At 45.1% G+C, this 21,445-nt stretch overlaps 1 protein-coding gene across 2 annotated transcripts in view; it reads right to left on the reverse strand.

Moving 5' to 3' along the window:
* Window positions 1-6,371: 6,371 nt before the first annotated feature.
* Window positions 6,372-21,445, reverse strand: part of NCKAP5 (NCK associated protein 5) — a 370,314-nt gene continuing 355,240 nt past the window's right edge. Inside the window, exon 17 of one of the 2 annotated variants that reach the window (XM_066633011.1) lies at window positions 6,372-7,809. In XM_066633011.1, the coding sequence (XP_066489108.1) occupies window positions 7,534-7,809 (276 nt within the window). In that variant the 3' untranslated portion in view covers window positions 6,372-7,533. The remainder of the gene's footprint in view (window positions 7,810-21,445) is intronic. The other variant, XM_066633012.1, reaches the window with a different exon arrangement.

Below are 21,445 nucleotides of genomic sequence, written 5' to 3' on the forward strand. Positions count from 1 at the left end.
CCTCTTGGAGCCGTCGGAGGTGGCGGGCGCGGGGGGCGGTCACGGAGTGCGGGGCTCAGCGGCCACCAGCGCGCAGCAGCGCCAGGGAAGCGGCGCGGCTCTGCCTCCTCGTCGGACTGGCGGTGGCGACGCTGCTGCTGCTGCTGCTGCCGCTGCGGAGAGGAGCTCCGGGGGCAGCAGCAGGAGACGCCCGAGCAGCCCGCATGGCCCGGCTCCCTTCCTCCCTGCTCGAGCTCCCTCCAGCTCGCCGGAGTTGCACTGGAACTCCCGCCCCAGACGCCCAGCCAAGAAAAGGGAGCGCGGGCGGGCAGGCAGGCAGGCAGGCGCGGGGGGAGGGAGGGGGCAGCGCACCTTCCCCTCCCTGGCGCCATGTGACTGCCCCTCCCCCTTGCCCACGGGGAGGGGAGGGAAAGTTTCTGGGGAGGGCCAGAAGCCTTCAGATGCGAGGGGGGACTCCCCACGTCCAGGTTGTCCTAGTCCCTGATGGGGACCCCCAGTCGTGGCCACCTGCCGAGGGCAGCGCACCTCCTCCCCTGGATTTCTGACCCCAGTCTGCCACCCAGCAGTAACAGCCCCCGGGTTCCGCCTTTGCTCAGTCAGGTTACACACGCGCTGCCCCCTCCCTGTCTTGCTGCCCCACCCCTTGGCACAGACTGGGTCACAAGCACCGGTGCAAGACCACTTCGCATGCATTGCCCTTTGCAAGCAATCAACCACTGCCTGCTCATTTTGTAGTGGGGGGACGTTAATGGGTGAGATGGTTCCCCCCCCCCAATATACTTATATGAGTGGGATATGGGTGTCTGGGGCTGCGAGAGCGTTGAAGTCCAGATTTGATGAATGCAATCTATTTGTCAATGAATGTCTCACGGACAATTCACACAAGAATGAACCCCTACTCGTGAGTAAATAGGATAATGATCCTTCGCTCACTAGCAGACCAGAGGACAGCATTCTATCCCGCCTTTCGGACTAGGAATTGCTCCAGCCTGGTTCCCTGTGTTGCGCTAGTGAGTGTGGCGCAGTGGTTAGGGGGGCGTCAAGTAAGAACTGGGGAGAACGCGGTTCAGATGTCCACTTACAGCACAATCCAATGCATGCTTACTCAGAAGGAAGTCCCCGTTGGGTTTCAACCCATTATTGCCTGGCACACAGGTGCACACATTTGGTCCCTGTTGCGTATATGCAACGTTGGGCAGAAATAGAGCTCTTCCTCCCAGGGCAGTGTGCACAAGAGCACTGCCTTAGAGTACAAACCTAGCCATGTCTACTCGGAAGTAAGTCCCATTGCATTCAATTAGGCTTACTCCCTCGAGCAGGATTGCAGCCTGGCAGCCCAATCCTATGCGTATCTACTCAGAGTTAAGTCAATGGGGCTTACTCCCAGGGTAGTAGGGACTTACAGTCAATGGGGCTTACTCCCAGGTAAGTGTGGGTAGGATTGGGCTGTCAATTCACTGGGTGACCATGGGACATTAGTTGTGTCTCAGGCAATCCTACCTCACAGGGTTGTTAAGAGGATAAAAGGTTATGTATGATCAAGTTATGTTACCCTGAGCTCCTCAGAAGGGGCGTAATATAGACCCAGCTCTTCCTCTGCTGGAAGAAGACTGAGCCATCACCGGCCCAAATATCCCACCTTGGTCGCATAAGAACATAAGAACAGCCCCACTGGATCAGGCCATAGGCCCATCTAGTCCAGCTTCCTGTATCTCACAGCGGCCCACCAAATGCCCCAGGGAGCACACCAGATAACAAGAGACCTCATCCTGGTGCCCTCCCCTGCATCTGGTATTCTGACATAAGAATGTCGCCTCTTCACCTCACGCTGCAAGCCCAGCCTCGGAGCCTGTTGCTGCAGAAAGAAGCAGGCGCGCTTTGCGTGCGCCACTAGCAGTGGAAACCACCCACCGCTAGTAACACAGCAGCATCCTGAACAGAAGTTCCATTATGGAACCTCCATCACGTTCCACGCTCTAGAACGCTGCGACGCTCCTGGGACTCCAGGCAGTCCCTCCAATCAGGTGCCTTCTCGGGGGCTTCGAACCCCAAGGAACAGCGGGGCTCTTACTTCCAAGCCTGCTTGTCCAGCCCGCCTTGGAGATGGGGATCGCTCACGTACGCGCCCTAGAAACCTGTGCGCTGTGCCTTCTGACTTTACTTGCCGTGCTGGTGCATGGAGCAGGTTGGGCTCCTCCTCGTCCCCGGTTCGTTCCAGCAGTCCCGGATCCTCCGCAGGAGTCAATAGTTTTAAGGACGGACAAAATAGCAACGGGACCAGCGAAGAGACTACGGTGGGGGGAAGGGGGGGCGGCAGGGGTATCACACGGACACACCAGCCCCATGCCTGGCATTACAGGCTTAGAACTCAAGTCTATGCATGTCTACTCAGAAGGAAGTCCCATCAGAGTCAATGGGGCTTACTCCCAGGAAAGTGTGAATAGGATTGGGCTGTTAGGCTGCAATCCTATCCACACTTACCTAGAAGTAAACCCCATTGGCTAGAACAGTACTCAGTTCGGAGTAGACATGCATAGGATTGGGCCCTAAGGCTACAATCCTCTCCACCCTTCCTGGGAGTAAGCCCCACTGACTCTAATGGGACTTCCTTCTGAGTAGACACGCACAGGATTGGTCTCTTACAGAGCCACAACAAAATGTGTGTTTGCGCCTGGCTTTGGGCAGCGGCTGCTGCTTTCTGCGTCTCGGAAGAGGCGAATGGCGCGGCTGCTTAGTTGGGGAGGGAATCCTGGAGCTGGGACTCACTGGCCGCATTCAGCGGAGAGGCGCGGTGCGCAGGGCTCCCAGCCGGCTGTGCTTTCGGCGATAACCCACCATTTTCCGGGGTCCTCCCACAACCTTTAGGGAGGAGTATGGTAAGCGGAAGATTCACAAGGGGTTGGCTGCAGTCCGAGCCAGCTGGTCAGTGCTGCTTTGGCACCCTGATGTCACAGAGCGCAGAGACCTGCCTCTGACCTGGGGGGTGGGAGTGAAAGCTGGACAGTCCCCGCGTGTGCCTAGCCTGGCCCTGTCTGATCCTTTACAAAGGCATCCGATGCCTTCGATTCTGGTTTGTACTTTCCAGAGCCCCCTGTTCTGAAGTCTCTTAGGGCAGTGCTTCTCACACAGTTTGCACTGGGACCCACTTTTTAGAATGAGAATCTGTCAGGACCCACTGGAAGTGGCGTCATCAAGCAGGAAAATTTTTCACCACCCTAGGCTGCAATCCTACCCACACTTACCCAGGAGTAAGTCCCATTGGTTAAAATCACATACATGGTAGCATGTTAAAAGTCCAGATCTGTAACATTTCCCCAAATGCATTCACATACCATGGTGGCATCAAGTCTAATACATTAAAAATCAAATATTGAAATGAAATGAATGACTGACCCACCTGAAACTGGCTTGCGACCCACCTAGTGGGTCCTGACCCACAGTTTGGATTTAGGGGGTTTGCCCGCACGCAAGACACGCCTCTCCTTTGCGTAGGAGCCGGGAGTGCGCAGCCAGGCTCTGTGCGGTGATCCTGCGTTGGTCAAAGTGGACAAATGCACCAGTGTCACCGAGGGGCGGATCCAGTGCTTGGGCTGGAGGTGCCCTTCCCCTCTGGCGTCGGTTGGGGGGGGGCCTGCACCCCCCTCAGATCCGCCCCTGGTACCACCAGGCCCTGTGTAGTAACAGGGCGACCAGATCCAATGGCGGGCAGAGCGCCTTGTGCCTTGACCCACTGCACAGCAAAGGGATTTGGGGCAGGGGCAGCTCAACACTGAAGCGTTGAAAAAGCTGCCCCTGCCCAACTTCCCTCAGCTGTGCAGTGGTCAAAGGCCCCCTTGTTGCACCTGGTCGTCCTGGCTAGCAAGTGCGCGCCTACGAGCCTTGGCGGGAGGGGAGCACGAAGCAGGTGCCTCCTCCAGTCCCGCTCACCAGTCCTCAGAAGTTGCTGCGCGTCTCTCACACGCCGGCCATTCCCTCCCACCCCAGGGGGAACGCGGCTTGGAAAGGGCGCTCCTTTCCAAGTAGCATTCTCTTGGCGGGAAAGGCGCGAGCGAGACGCTTGCCGGGCCGCACAGCCAGGCAGGGCTGGCGCTTCTTTCAAGCCAGAGGGCTCCTCCCGCTGCGCCATGGGCGAGGAGCCTCCTCTCCCTTCCTCCAACCTGAAGGCACTCCTCCTGGTGCAGGACGGGAATGGGGGCTCACAACCCTATGCATGTCTACTCAGAAGTAAAGCCTATTGTCTTCAATGGGGCTTACTTACTTACAATGGGGAAAATGTGGCTAGGCTTTCGGCCTGGAGCCCAGTCCTAGCCAGCTTTCCAGCGCCAGTGGGCTGTGTGCTGCATCCTATGATGGAGGGACCATCACAGAGGCCTCCTCAAAGTACTGCGCTGTGGCTGCATCGGCACTGGAAAGTGGCAGAGGATTGGGCTGGAGGCTTCAGCCTCCTCCCCCCAGTTCTCTGGGGCCCTTCTGAAGTAGGAGCCAATTGCCTTCTGTTGGCTGGGCAGGTCTGGTGTATCATTGACTTTCTCACAGGCAGCCAGTCAGCCCCTCACAGTTGACCCTAGGGTCACCCAGGGTCTGGCAGCTAGGGGGAGAGGGAGAAACGCAGGCTACCCATCACCAGGGAGGCCTGAGTACCTAGACCTTTAACCATTGTATAGAGGAGGGAATTTGGGCAGGTGCAGCTTTTGAAACCCTTCCATGCTGCCCAAACTCCCTCCTCTATACAATGGTTAAAGGTCTAGGCACTCAGGCCTCCATTGTATTTGGTCCCCCTGCCCATCACTGTAGATCAGCCATTTTCAACCTCTGTGCCATGGCACACTGGTGTGCCGCGAGTGGTCCACAGGTTTGCCACAGGAATTTGGTGGAAGGTCATTTATTAATAGGGCCAATGGGAGATGTGAGCCCCCACTGGCAGCATGGTGTCAATTGTCAAAAACCTGGTGGTGTGCCTTGACCATTTTAGTGCCTTGTCAGTGTGCCATGAGGTGAAAAAGGTTGAAAATCACTGCTGTAGATTCTGCCTGGAGCCTCTGCCTGCCTCGCTAGGAGGAGGGAGAGGCTGAACAGCAGCAGGCAATCCCAATATTGTGAAGGAGTCAGGGAAGGTGCACAAGGATGAGGCAAGCAAGGAAGAGTGAGGCTGCAATCCTATGCACACTGGCCTAGGAGTAAGCCCCACTGAATCTTAAAGGAGGGGATTGGACAAATTTCTGCAGGAAAAGTTCATTATGGGTTACAAGTCATAGTACGTAGGTATGTACAAGCTCTTGGTTTTCGAGGCAGGCTGCCTCTGATTGCCAGATGCAGGGGAGAGCATGGGGAAGCAGGTTGTGTCTGTTGTCTTGTGTGCTCCCTGAAGCATTTGGTGGGCCACTGTGAGATATAGGAAGCTGGACTAGATGGGCCTTTGGCCTGATCCAGTAGGGCTCTTCTTATGTTCTTAACACAATGTGACTTACTTCTTCTGAGTAGACATGAAAAGGATTGGAAGCTCAGCAGGCACAAACGCCAGATGTGAGGACTGAAGGAAATGCTCTGGAGCTGCTCGTAGAACAAGTATTGTAAAAACCCATTTGTATTATATGATGGAGCTTTGTAAAGCTGCCTTGGGCATTTGCTTTGGCATGGGAAAGGCGAGATATAAATTTCTGAAATAAATACATATATAGGATTGGGCTGTCTATCCCTGCACCTCTTGTGATTTGAAAAAGGAGGGGCCCCCATTAGGACAGTGCCATTGCACTTCTGTGGGATGAAGGGGTGTTGAAGGATGCTCTCTTCACCATGTTTCATGGAGCTGTCATGAAGCACAGCCTTTCAAGATAAAAGTTGCACTTTCCAACAATAAAGGCAATCACCAACTGTAATGACAGAGGCCACAACTACCCTACTCCTCTCCCTACTACAGCCCTGAGTGTGGACTTCATTTTATTGCTGGAATCCATCTTCAACAAGATGATCTTCCTCCTGCCTTGAGCTGCGCTATTCCAACTCATACCCATTCCCTGGATAACTTTTCCTAGCTTCATCTTTCAGAGACCTACAGCATCTTATGTCAGTGAGAGAGAAAGGAGTTTGAATTAAGCTTAAATTACTTTTTAGTTGCCATGTTGCAAATGCACTTGACTGATTTGTATCCTGTTTGCACACTTATTACCCAGGGAGCACACAAAACTGCTTGATTTGAAAAGTGAAATGGCTTGAATATCATCCCTCACCATATATATGTTCTCAAGTTGGTTTATTCTGTGGAAATGTTGCTACATTTATGTCTGGCGCCTTCTTTGAATTTTACAGAAACAAACAAAAAAGATAGCCCTTAACAATCCATTACCAAGGAGCTATTTAATGTTTATCCCAAATTAGACATTCCCGTTGTTGGAAAGCTGTTGATATGTGGATGTGATATGACTTTTATTCAGAAAAAGATTCCAAAAGATATTTCATTAAAAGAAACAATGACATTCCAACCCAACAGCACCATTTAAAACAACATGAAATGTAACATTGCACAAAAGTATTAACAATGTAACACTGATAGTACAATATACTTGAAAAAATAACAGGCATATGCTACAAACATAGTAAAGGGTCTAAAAGTATTCCAAATATAGCTAGCTTACAGATTGCTGTACAAAAGTTGTTATAAATACTCCACATCTAGAAAAAATACACTCCGCCTTTGAAATAGATTTTCCTCTTACATCTAAACAGTTTTTGTAGAAAAAACCCCCATCAATCTTTCTCTTGTTAAAAATTTTAAAAGTGTAAGTTACAAATCTAAATTGCATTTTATTCCATGGTTCCCAGATTAACAGACTGTAGTTGAGGTCAGATCAAAGCAAAATAAACACATATTCATGGCTGACAGCTACAGATAAATGGAATGCAGGGCATCTCTTAGAAATTTTAACCAAATTACATTAACAGAAATATATGAGTCCAGAGAGAAACCTGATTTCAAAATTGCACTAATATATTTAAATGTAAATTGTACAATGTAGTTCAAGGGGATTCATTATAGACAATGTGGCAAGCTCAAGTTTGCGTTTAAAGTTTCTACGTGTCTCTACATACAGTTGTAAGACTAGAATATTTGTAAATCTTTATTTTACAAAAAAAGGATCACTAATGTTGTTAATATTAACACCAATGTTTAAAATTAGTAACCTTTCATTTCAAGAGCATGGCACCAATTAGTATTTATTGCTGTCATGTTTCTCTACAAATATAATCTTATAACTCCCCAAGAATATTTTTTACAACTTCTGTACAAGAATTAATAAAAAGTGCAAAATTAAGACTTTTTCTTTAAAGTAACAACTGAGTGGTAGGAGTTGAACTCTTAGTCCTTCTAGTATTATGCAAGTTTCTTGGGTTTTTCACCCTCTTTATTGCTCTGTATGAAATTATCCTAAGGTGAGTCTTAGCAACCAACTTTGAATATTTTCACACTGCTCTTCCTTATTTATTCAGTCCTTCCTTTCCTTAAGTGCTCCACTCAGTGCCCAGTGTCAAGTGTCTTTATACATCATTTGAGCCTTGGCTTGCACAGGATGAGAAGCTATCATATAAAGAATCACTCAAGGACTCCAAGTGGTCTACACCATGCCTATCTGAACTAGTTTGAGAAACTTCTTCATTCTTCTCGTCTTCATCTTCTTGCCCTTCAACCTTGTTCAGACTGTTCTTCTCTTTTTCCAATAAAATGCTGCTGCTAAATTTATTGAGAGACTCTTGGGAAATTTTAGATAACCTCTTCTCAGAATCGTCCTGTGTTTCCTCAGGTTGCTTCAATTTCTGTAACAATTTGAGAGGGAGGGGGGCATTAGAAAGATGCTTCTAAGAAAAGCAAAAATAGTTATCCAAATTGTAAATAGTCAATTATTGCCTGTCCAGGGTTCACAGGAAAAAAGAAATAGACTGTTAAATGCTTTGGGTCTTAATCCTCCATTATAATTAAATGCAATAAGAAGTCCATTTTGGGATAAATCATAGCTTTAATTATTCTGCTCAGACAAATAGGTCTCAATTTGCAAAACAGTTAAGTGCCATTCCATTTACATTTTAAGCAGCTGATTTAGAAATTTGTATGTGTAAAATATCTCCAGACTAGCTTACATTTCTTCTCTTTCTTCATAAATTATTATTTAAGGGCAACTGGATATTGGTCAAGGAGCCTAGAAAAATAATGATTTGTTTCATTTGACTCTATGTCACCTAAACATCAGAATGATCACAATTATAAGGTAGAAAACTAGGCATACTCTGTTGAAATAAAACGTTTTGCATAGTTTTGCATAGTTCAAGTTCCACTGAATTGAGCAGTTGTACACCTAGCTTTTCTGTGGATTACTGTAATAGCTGTTTTGGTAGAGCCAGATTTTAGCCACTACATTTTCCCATTGATTTGTGAAATATGGCTGTTTCTCTCACCTTGCTTCCACTCTTTGCTTTGCATTACCTGGTCTTTGGAATAATCACAGATAGAAAAATACTGATTTGAAAGAGGAAACCAATCCCAAACATAAAGACAAATATATGATCAGTTTTACTTGTGTAAAATATTTGGAATCTTAGCAGATAACCCGGAATCTGGAGAAAAACAACCTCAATGTATATTGCCAATAGTCACTGGAAAAGCTCTGATCAACATAATGCCCATGTTAATAAAATTTGCTAGGAAATTACCCCACATTTTGCATGTGTAAGCCTGTTGATTTTCATGTACCAAAAATCTCTCTAATAGAAATGAGAGCAACAAGAGAGAAAATTACACTGAATTGGTCCAATCCACTCAGACTAGAATCAATAGATATTGTCTAGGTCTACTCTAAGAAGTGTTGTAATCTCAGAAAAGTGCACAAAACAAAGCCCTGAACAAGACATCGGCACATTATATTAAAACTGCATGGCTAGGTTGTACAATTTTATCTCTTAGCTTGAAAAATACTTTTGGGGGGTGAGGGGGGAGAAGTTCAATATAAATGACCTGATTTTCTCAAATAACTTCTTTAAAAAGTATGTTTCTATCTCATATTCCAGATAATATCATTAAAGAAATATAACATTGAACATATTAGGGGCTTCGCAGAGAACCAAGTTTTTTGCAGCATACGTTGTCAATTGAGGTGTGCTATTCATAAAGGCAAACTCATTCCTCATTTTCAGTATTAGTGCCAGGCAGAAATGAATGGATCAATAAACTATTGGCAGTCCAAGAACAAACATTGTTACTTTGCGTTTAGATGGCAAGTGAAATTCAGGATCATCCAAGAGTATAGCACAGAGAATAGAATATAGCTATAGAGTATAGCAAAGAAGAAAAGTGATTGCTTCAAAGGAGTGCTTTGAAGATTAGGATATTCAGCTCTGGAGGGTTTATACTTTTGTTTAAACTAGTAAATGTCCATTCAACATATTTCTAATCAATTATTGCTTAAAACATGTTTTATTATTTTTATATTTCATTTTCACATGAGGCTTCCAGTAGCTTTCCAATTGGGAATGCTCAGGTTCACAGGGGCTTAGCTTCAGCAATGCATTATCCATTCCAGGGTGTGGCTCACAGTTGAAGTAGATAGATATACAGGCACACCCTGGATAATGCAACTTCCTTTAGTGTTGATTTGTTACAGCTTTCTTTTTCCTGGATGTGACTGACAGCCATTCTGTTCACTGGAGATAATGCATTCTGGGTCAATCAGCACCTATTTCCTGCCTATTAAATTAACATGTACCCTATAGTGCTATTTCACACAGCCCTTGACTTTTGGGGAATGTATCCTCCATGCTATTGGAAATATTGCTTTATAAGGTATTGCAGTTAGTTTCTATGCCTACGTCAATTAAAAAAACTCTGGTTTGATTTCTAAAGAAATTATTGGCTTGTTACATTTTTGATACCTAGAATAATTTTTCACAAAACAATTAACTGTAGTACTTGTGTATGATGGGATGCAGTTCTAAAATAATTTATCCTTGGAATGAATGACTCAATTTAGAAGTCATTCCACTAACATCAAAAATTATTTTCTCCCAAGAACAATTCAGGTGAGTTCTTTTGCTCTCAATCTACGCCTCAGGTTATTCTTATAGAAAGGTCTGAATCCATAAAGCCCTGTGCATGAGTGGAAAAGACTTTCACTGCCAATTTCCACTCTGGATGAATAGACTGCATGCTGCTCTGAAAGGTTCTCTGCCCTTTGGAAACAAATTTTCAAGTAGTGTGACAGTCTGCAGCAGAAAAGTGAACTGAAAATTCCAGTGCATACACAAATTGTTTTGCATTTTAATTCAATTCTGGACAGTCAAAAATTTTTGTCAGTTAAATTTTGGACAGCCCAATTCTATTGTGCGTGTACTGTGGTGGATCTTCTGCTCCATTGCCATAAGTGACGGTGTAGTGCCGGAAAACGTGTGTGCTGCAGGACTGCTGGTGCAAATGGCTGGTGGCCATGTATGCACCTACAGGCCACCCAGACTGTACTGGAGCAGGTAAGGTGGTTGTGGAGATGGGGCAGGGGCAGTTTGGGGGAGGATCAGGTGGGGAGTAAGCCAGACAGGAGGTGGTTCAGAGGCAAGAGGAGGTAGATCTTGGTAGCAGTGGTGCATGCCGAATTCCTGTCTCCCTGTACTGGCATGGACCTGCCCCCAGAAGCTCCTTGGACTTACACCAACTAAATAGCTGAACTCGGTTCAAGAAGACTCATTGGCTTCCAGGCAGCCTACCAAGAGGTAAGTAAATATTTTTATTTACCTCTCCTGGACTGTCTGGTTGTCCCCACCTTCATCACAGGATGCATTCTTCACTCTGTTGTGCTGCAGCATCATGTAAACTGGTGGGGCCTCATAAAATTGGGGCTTATGGGGGATTGGGTTATAGATACTATTGAGTCACTGGCAGCCCAATCCAACAAATGAATTTTAGCGGTCACATCTGAAACAGTGATTATTCCGACATTCCATGCTTCTGGCATAGTTTGCAGAGGAACCAGCTGAGGTCTTAGAGCCCGATCCTACCAGGCCCACGCAGGCCCAGCACCAGCACGCAGTGTCGCAAATGTGCCATAAGGCAAGTCTACCACACCACTAGGCCAGGGCTGAGCCAGTGCCGGGTGGATGACGGACGAATGCCACCCAAAGCTCTGGGCATCAGGTGGTGGAGTAGTAAGTCGGGGCATGGGGGTAGGCATTCCAGGGTGGGGGGAGGAGGAGGCAGCGGGGGGAAGGAGGCGGAGATGGCAGAAGGGCCAGCCACCATATCCTAACCTCCCTCCCAGCCCTGGAGACCCGACACAGGTCTCCTCAAATCTGCGCCAGTTCAATAGTGAGCCCAGATCTGAGGAGACCTAGCAGGCTACCTGGGTATTACAGTAGACCTGGCCCTGCTTCCCAGCCCCATGGGATGCAGTGGTTGCCATTTCGGTACCGCTGTAACCCTGGGCGTTGGTAAGCATAAGATGAGGCTTTACTCCCCACATGGACATCAGTTGTGCAACAGTTTTGAATATGAATTTGTTTTTCAAGTCTTATGTATTTGTTGTATATCAAATGTTGTTGTTGTATAGTCTTATGTATATTGCTAAGCCATTGCAGCTGACTCTAAGCCACAAGATCCAATGATAATTTTTCATTCTTTTTCCGTTGCACAGTATTTGAATGCATTTGGTCTAGCCACAGAGGAGCTCTAAAAAAAGATTATACTGTAGTTATTTATCATTCATATAAAGTTGCTTAGCATATTACTGTTCTTTTCTCTAAAGGTCCTTGAGTGGTATGTCATTATTAATCCCATGTTACAGAATGAGGAAGAATGATTTTTGTCAAGGTCACCTAATTAGCTCCATTGTTGATTTATGTTTTGGACACAAGATTCCCAGGATGACGTCTAGCACTTAACCTACTGGTCCTCAATCCACTGTATGGTAAAATCCAAGACAGATGTTTGAGATAATCAAAAAGGTCATCTTTGGTTATGAAATATATTGATACCACTTTTTAAAGAATTTTTTTAAAAAAATTGAATGACTAAAAGGTGAAGCTCAACAATGACAGAGTTTACATGCTCAGCTTGCAATTATATGGCCTGTTATGTATGTTCATTGCCACAAATATGAGAAGACTCTTGTTATAAATAACTTGCCACAAAACTGTCAAGTTAAATAGTTTATGCACATATATGGAAGATATTCCCAAATTGTGTGTGAGATGTCAGATCTTTGGTACCAGAACTTAGGGACATAGCTGCAAAAGAAAGCTAAGGAAGTTAACCTCTGACCGTAGTGAACAGGCAAGCTTTTGTTGATTGGTCAAAAAAACAAACAAACAAACGTGGAAACCGCTTGTGAACTCCTGTAGCGACAGTACCACAATTTGGGCCCAAACCTTTCAGCTGGTGCAACAGCCTCTCTGTCGGTCTGTGGAATGCTACCAATGGTAAAAAGGCCAGAAGACTATGCACTGGCAGCAGCACAGATTGGCTGCTGGCATGGTCATGGTGGCAGCAGATTGGGGCAGGGATCGGGCTGGGCCAGAGGCAGGGTGGAGCTTGGTGCACTAGTAGTCACTGAGTTCTGTCCCCTTTTCCTGGTCCTGACATGCCCCCTTTCGCTTAACAGATATACACCAGCAAAAGGACCCATGGAGATCATGGAGCAGTTGGAGAGGTAAGTAAAATTTTTCTTTACTTACATCTCCTGGTTGATCTGGTCTCCAGCCAGCATGCTGGATGCAGCACCTACTGCATCTGTGACTCTGAACCATGCAAGCTGGTGTAAGATAGCTCTGGGTCATTTATTTAGCAGTTTTACATGGGAGCATCAAACAATAAAATATTCTAGAATTAGGGAAACAATACAGGTTACATCCTATGATATTCAGGGCTCAGTCCTAACTGGTAGATATGCTGGCATGGGAGTGTTGCAAATGTGCCATAAGGCACGTTTGTGCCTCCTCAGGAGGAAACCAGGCCAGTGCTCCAAGAAGCGCCAGCTTGCGAAGACTGAGTAGGCTGAGACTTCCTCCCAGCGCCTTGTGTTGGCTTGGATGAGCTGACGCAGGAACGAACGAAAGGTAGGTGTGAGGGAGGCAGGGAGGAGGAGGGAGGGAAGCATTCCTGGGCAGGGGGAGGGCGGGCAGTGGACGGCCCTGGGGGCGGGCAGGCAGGGAGAAGGAGATGGGGCTGGGATCCAGCAGTTATGCCGGATCCCAACCCCTTTTCCCGGGGAGAACAGAGCGGCTTCAAGCTGCTCTGCTCTCGGACTTGTGCCACCTCCAGAGGTGGCGCAAGTCCAAGGAGACCCATTGGGCCCAGCAGCTGCTACTCAGAGTTAAGGGGAAATGTTTCCCCTTACCTCTGACTGAGTTGCTTATGGCCACCATCCTGTGCTGGATACAGTGCAAGCCTTCTGGTTTGCCTGTTCCAGCGCAGGATAAGATTCTACCCTAAGGGCACAATAACAACAACAACAACAACTCTCAGTATTTATATACCACCTTTCTGGTCATTGGATTACTACTCTGACTTTATTCAAGGCAGTTTACATAGGCAGGCATTTCTAAATCCCTCAAGGGGATTTTTACAATCATAGAGGTTCTCTCTTTCAAGAACCACACAACATTTCAGATGTATCTTCTGGGTCTGATCTCACTTCTGGCCTCCAGTGCTTCCCATGCAGGCTGACAGCAGCTCCCACATGGAGGGCTGCCAAGACGTTTCTTCGCTCAGAGCAGATGGAATAACTCGGCTCAGCTTGTCAGTTGCTTCAAGGTCTCGCCGTTCAGGGAGCTACCAGTGTTCTTGAAGTGGCGACCTTCTGATGTTATCTTCGGGGTAACTGCTCTACCCTCTAGACCAGACCTCCTGCCCACAATCCTAACCCACTTTCCAGCACCGACATAAGAGCAATGCAGCTCTGAGAATAAACATCCCTTAACTTTGAGGAGGCCTCCGTGAGTGCCACCCAACTGCAGGATGCAGCACATGTCTCGTTGGCACCGCTATGCTAGTGCTGGAAACTTGGTTAGGGTTTGGGCCTAAATCAATTAACTAAAGCACAATCCTATCCAGTGCTGGAACAGGCAAACCAAGATGCTTGCGCTGTATCCAGCGCAGGATAGGGGCAAGAATTGGCTCAGCCAGAGGCAAGGGGAAACTTTTCCCCTTACCCTGGGGTAAGGTGCCATGGTCCCTATGGGTCGCCTTGAATTTGCGCTACCTCCTGAAGTGGCGCAAGTCCAAGGAGAGTGGAGCGGCGTCAAGCTGCTCTGAACTCCCCAGAAACGGGGGGTTGGGATCCAGCATAACTGCTGGATTCCAGCCTCTCCTGCTCCCCACCCACCCCCCTGGGGCCACCCACTGCTCACTTTCCCCCTGCCCTGTAACACCTCCCTCCCACCTCCTCCCCAGCCACACCAGAGCCTTGCATTGGCCCAGCTGAGCTGACACAATGCTCATGCCTCTGTTGTTGTGGAGGCTTGTGTCAGCCTCAGCAGGCTGGTGCACCTCTACGTGCCAGCCTTGCTGACTCCCCAGACTTGTGCCAGCCCATGTGCAGTTCTGCACTGCACATTAAGCCAAAATGTTCATAGTGAGATCAATTAGCAAGTGTCAATTCAACAGTCAATCCAAAGTCCACCTAAGTTAATGGAAATTTCCTGCCGGTTGCAATGAGTTTTGGATTCAATTATATTCATCAACATTGTGCTTTATTTTTAAAGGCAGTGCTTCTCCTAAATGAAAGCTATAATACAGGGAATATAACAAGGGCTCTAGAAGGGACATGGGTGATTGATATATAGAACTGTGATGGAGGAAAATGTGATTGGACTGGTGAAGCTGGTGATTGGACTGGCATTTTATTTCTTTGCCTTAACACCAAGGTCAGTGACCTGAAGACCACAACACACACTGCACTGGTAGATATGCTTAATGTGTTATGCGAGGTAAGCATACACCTAAAAGTGGTGTGAGTATGATTAACGCATATATAAACATCCAATAGTAAAATTTATGATTGGCTGCAGTTCCTTGTTGAGTGCATACCTTATAACAAAGCCAACACTGCTTCAGCATAATGTGTGAAATCGTCTCTAGCTGATCACCCATTTGAAGATAATCTTCATTTTCATTTGTCTAACTGAACTACATTAGACAACATACAATAGACTAGATACAGGGTTGGTGCTGGAATGGAAGACATTTAGTGCTTTGCTAATCCTTTTGAAATAGTTTCCCAGGGACTCTTTGTATTGGATAATGCAGAATTTTTCATTTCTGGAATTCTTTGTCAGTGGAAAAAAAAATCAAATCATCATATGAGCTGGCAGTGATTATAAGGGACTACGTCTGATGCATTTGCAAGCAAGTAATATATGAAGACCCTCTTCCCAGCACACCTCTTAGTTTAATCTCCAAGACAACTTTATTTGCAGAGCAGTTTAACACCTGAATTCTGCTGTCATTGGGATAAGAAGTTATGTAATATAATCCTTAATACACATGAGTAAATCATTATGAAAGCACATACAATTAATTATAAGTCTAAAAATAAACTCAATTACATCTCACCCTTTTCCTTAAAAACATATAAATAAAGTTTACTGATTTTGAACTGTCCTTGTCCCTCTTGTCAATGGACTAATTCTTGGATTCTCAAGATGTTGGGGAACTCACAGGGAATATATAGGTTCAAGAATATACAAAACCACCCACTGCATCTATTATCTCTATTCTTGTTTATCTATTTTTCACTTTGCCTTCTCCCTATTCTGAACTTTTGTCAATCTTTTATTCCCTGCATATTGTGAATCCCACAAATTTTTTTTTAAAATTTTGTGAACAGGTGTGCGTGGGGGACGGGGACGAGGTAGGGTGCTTCTCATGAAGTGAAATGAGACACTGAGACAAACTTAGCAGTATTTGAAATTAATGTGCCCATTACTTATGTAAAAGTTATGACCTCCTATGACTTTGGCATTACTAGAAAGATGTATGTTATTCCTAAAACAACTAGATATATTTTTGGGACTTTTTTAAATACTAAATTATAGACATGTTTTCACTGATGTTTAGAACAGCTGCAGCACTATATAAGAAGGAAATAAAACAACTGTCACCACAAGCAGTCTGTTATAAACTGTAGACAAAAGTGGTTCAATCATTCAACATCATAATGCAGTACATCTGAATCATTTACTGATTTCAGCTACTAGGAAGCAGAGTTTGGCTCAGAACTTGTGCTCATGTTTAAATCATTATTTTACTAATGCACTTTAAGTGTGAATCAGTACCTTTTCTTGCTGATAAGGACCATTCTGCAGGATATCAGATATATATCGTATCTTGGGGAATTGGATGACTTAGGTATTTGGTAATCGTATATGGAGCCTTTAACCTCTAGGTCATTGGTTCAGATCAAATCTGGCCAACATAAGTGACTGAAAATCATTACTATCAGACACTTGCCTGATAGACCCTGACTAACTCCAGATACTTTCTTTGCCAAGTGTTCACATCATCACTGCAAAGGAAAGGAGGAAAAAAGAACTGCACACTATCCCTACAACATTAGCAGTTAACTATCTCTTGCTAGCAGTTTTCTCATAGAGTCACAGCTGAGTAATAATGCAGGGTTTTGTGCTTTTATTCTTAAATTGGCTGCATCCTTAAGGATTTAACTAAAACCTCTTTACCAAAGTAATAAGATTACAAATTCTTTCTGGTACATTAGATTATAGCAACAACAAAACAAAAAAAGAGCATTACATACTACAGTTTTTTTTTTACATTACAACATCCTCTTTACTTGAGGCCTCTTCAGTCTAGAAAAGAGATGCCTGAGGGGGGATATGACTGAGACATACAAAATTATGCCTGGGAAGGATAAAGTGGATAGAGAGATGCTCTTTACACTCTCACATAACACCAGAACCAGGGGACATCCACTAAAATTGAGTGTTGGGAGGGTTAGGACAAAATATTTCTTTACTCAGTGTGTGGTCGGTCTGTGGAACTCCTTGCCACAGGATGTGGTGACAGCATCTGGCCTGGATACCTTTAAAAGGGGATTGGACAAGTTTCTGGAGGAAAAATCCATTATGGGTTACAAGGCATGATGTGTATGTGTAAACTCCTGATTTTAGAAATGGGCTATGTCAGAATGCCAGATGCAAGGGAGGGCACCAGGATGCAGGTCTCTTGTTATCTGGTGTGCTCCCTGGGGCATTTGGTAGGCCACTGTGAGATACAGGAAACTGGACTAGATGGGCCTATGGCCTGATCCGGTGGGGCTGTTCTTATGTTCTTACTTGCATTGTCTACTGTAAACGATTCTCTCATTGAGGTGATTCTCATGCTAAAATGAACGCTTCATTTATTTCGCTTAGAAAAGATTAAGAAAGCACAGAGAGCAAAATCTATGTCTGTGTTAGCTCAGCTCTCTGGAAAAGAAAGAGGAAGGTAAATGACAATTCTAGAGGTGAGTCCCAATGGCTTCCCATTCCCAAAGACTAGCATGCTGAAATCCATGAATATTTGACTGAAGGCTGTCTGGGAGAGCAAAGCCCTTGCATGGATGGAACAGCACCATGATATACCAAAGGAAAAGGTCGAATGAAAATCAGAATTAATACAGATGCCAAAATGTCATCCAATAAAGAAATTAAACTGGGCCACTAGAATAGACCACTATTTACTTTTGAAGTTCTAATACATCCTTAAGCAACTCAACCTCAGGCTTGGTAAGTTTTTGAGATGATGGTGTATCCATATATTCAGTTCAGGCGCCAACAACCCTTCTCTACATCGCCTTGTCACTTGATGCTGGTGCAGTAGGAAAGATTGTGAAAGGGCACTGGAGGACAATGGTCTATGAACAGTGTCCAAAATCTGTGTGAGGTTCATGGAAGGATGGCAGTGAGTCTGAGGATTATTAAACATTTTGGTCACATTTGCATTGATCACTGTACATCTCAGTGTCCAATATTGTTTTGAGCGTAGGCAAAGGAATGAGGTTCTGATTCGGAATATTAGCTGGTCAACTGCTTTCTTGCACGCAGAGTACTCACGGGCAGCTCAGAAAATCACTGACACCCCTAAAAGTCAATAATCCTTTATGGCCCAAGATACTCAACTGGGGCTGGTAGGAGCTACCTGATGGGAGGGGTTGGGAGCATGAGGTGACCCATTGCCCAACTCCTCACTCCCTATGGTCAAAAAACAAAACAAGCAACATGGAGGCAGCTTGTTTAGCAACTTCTGAGACAAAAAAATTGATTTGATTTTAAAAGATTTGATATAGAAACAGGCAGGAATCCTGGAATTGGAGGGTGAATAAACCCTCTCTTGAGGAGAGCTAACACAGCCTTTTGTTGCGTGAAAGGGATGCCCTGCTTTCTGTCTCCATCCAATGCTCAGCCTTTGTATTTGTAGATACATTTTACAAATATATCATAATCCTCCAGTGGGCTTTGCATTAAAGGAAGCCAGAACCCAGACTACACTGGCCCTTGAAACTTTTCACCAGTCAGAGAAGTGGGACGAGCATGTAATGAAACATTACATGAAACAATGTTTCATGCAATGAAACATTAGTAATACAATTCTATAGTCATAATATATTTTAATATGCAGTTTGGTTAAGCAGGAGTTTAAGACAATCACATTTCTAGTTGTTCACAAGAAATGAATCCTTCCTTTGTCTCTTATTCACAGAGCGATTGGCTTTTAGATTAAGGGCACAATCCTAACCTGCACCGGCACAGCCAGACTGCATGGCCTGCCCTGCACTGTTTCAACGCGGTTAGGAGACTGGCTAGAGGTCACCTCAGGGATATTTCCCTCCTTATCCTGAGTAATGCCCCAGCTGTTCCTAAGGGTCAGGTATATGGACTGTTGCAGAGAGACAGTCATACAAGTGATTACAGGTATAACCTAAGCATCCACAGATTTTTCTATCTCAAAGCTGATGAGAAGGGATAATGCCAGAGAGGGCAGTCTGCTGACAATCCATCAATCATTCTCTGCAGGCTTCACTCCTCCCTTCCCCCTGAGCATGTGAAAGAAGGCTGAATGGCAGCAATTATCACCTTTTCCATTCTTTCCTCCTTGCTGGGGCTCCTGGTGAAGGGAGGAATTGCTGCCTCCTAGTGAAGCCTAAGTGCCTGGAGAGAGACTGATGGCCTCTGCGTGCACTACAAAGGTCATCAAGGCTGTTTTTAAATCACCAGAGCCAAAAAACTTTGTTTTTTAAATTGATTTGCTGTAGTGCGTTTTTTTTGCCATCCATGTGAGTTCTTGGAATGGAATCCTCCCAAATAATGAGACTCAACCTGTGTGTGTGTGTATGTGTGTGTGTAATGTATATACTCGTCCCACTATACATGAACACACTTTTATATATATATAAGTAAAAAAGACACACAGCTTAATTGCTATGAGAATTAAATATGGATCAACAAAATCAATACTTAATTGTATAACTCAAGGTCCTTCATTCCACACATAATCCCTAATCAGAAGTACCAAGTATGCTTGCTTTTTATTTAGACAAAAATAATTTAAAATGTCACTAAGAGGTGGAACAAATTTTCAGGCTTTTTGCATCTTTAGATCTTCAACTCATTCTTCCATTGCTATCCAAGGTCATATTGATCCCATAATCTATATTGTTTATTATGTTAAATTTAATATTTTATCTGTGCTAGTTCTGTTTGTATTATAAAGCTACTTTATATTTATGATACAAATGGGGTACTAATTTACACAAAAGTCAAACCATACATATTCATAATATTTTGCTTTTTAAATTGAAAGAATCACAAATTTCTTATTGTTAGAAAGTACTTTGAAACAAGTGGAGCTGAATCAAGCAATACTGTAAATCTGAGATTTTTCCACTAGTGTTAATAGTGATAAATTACAGTCAATTGTTTATGGGTAATCTTGGATAGTGGCATGTGGCAGAGGGATGTAAAAACGTTCATTTAGGCTTTGAGCTGGGATCAGCAGTTTTCTGAAAACTGCTGCTGAAAACTAAAGATGCATCTAACCTAGCATTTTTTTCCTGCAGACTACCACCAAAAATCACACGAAAAGCATGAACAGTCCATACTGCATCCTGTGATTGTCACCATTTGTTATATTTTTAGCACTCCACTTACAGGTTGTTCCCCCCTCCCCCTGCTTTCACATGAAAGCTATGACTACAAACAAAATAAAAACTTGCCCACAGCTGGTTTAAATGGGACTCTGTTGTTTTCCACATTATCAGAATCTTTAAACTGGTAATTTGTGGATTGTGGCTATGAACCCAGTCAAAACAGACCTCCTGCAAATTTTGACTAGTGATTTCTTTTAGCAATAAATAAAAGTGGCTACTTCTCAAATCTCAAGAAATCAGCAACTTGCCAAACTTTCCTAACAGTAATCCCCTTTAGACTTTGAAACTAGGGAGAGTGAACATATGTTGGGGGTAAACAATGTGGCAAGGCCCGTTCATCTGAAGGTCAGAATGGAACTGACAGCTTGATGGACACAGGCTCTCTCCATGGATTTGGGAGTCTTGGGCTCCTGACCCTGCAGGCTCTACACCAAGGGTTAGTAACCTTCTTCTGCACAGGGGCCAGAGGCCAGATTTCTATGAATGTTCCACCAGTCCCTAGTCCTACCACTGACAGTGAAGGCTGAAAGATCAAAATCAGATGGAGCCTGAAGCTCTAACATTTAGAAGTTTCATTCTTCCTCTCTTCCCTTTCTAACCCTCAAATGCCTAGACTTGACACAACATCTGTACTGAATGTTGCTGGCCCAAACTCGGACCGATATTCCATGCAGAAATTATCTCCTTGGTGGCTACCTTGAATGTTTTAATTTTGTTTTCTTGATGGATTGTTTATGCCAATAAAGGTGGAATGAATGAATGAAAGAAGTTATCTCCCATGGCTCTGTCTGCCTATTCTACACAAGCATGCGAGTGTGGGACCCCACCCACCTGGGTATGTGTGTTGCAGAACTGCCTTTCATGCCATTATAATGTGCTAAAAATAGGACCAGCCATGGAAGTCAGACACCCTGGCAAGGCCTTGTAACCTGGCCTGCACCCAGTGACAGTCTTGAACAGGGATGTTATGCCACAGCCTGCCATTCACACGGTGCTTGTTTCAACATTAAGGCGGTTGCCGATTGGCTATGGGTCATTAGCACCCGGCCTCACCAGTCCACCCTCTCTGGCATCTGCTCGACCCTACTTTTAGGACTACTGAGGGTCAGGTGGATATATTTTGGGGGGGAAGGCTACAGGCTGGATGATGGGGTGATGGGCCAGATCTGGCCTGCGGGCGGTCTGCACCCACTCTACTACTCCCGCTCCCTTGCCTACAAGTAAGTTGTCTACTTCTGCTCTACACTGTCCATGAAATGAGATGGGATGTGTGG

The sequence above is a fragment of the Tiliqua scincoides genome, chromosome 1 (genome assembly GCF_035046505.1).
Source record: "Tiliqua scincoides isolate rTilSci1 chromosome 1, rTilSci1.hap2, whole genome shotgun sequence".
NCBI classification, from domain to species: Eukaryota; Metazoa; Chordata; class Lepidosauria; order Squamata; family Scincidae; genus Tiliqua; species Tiliqua scincoides.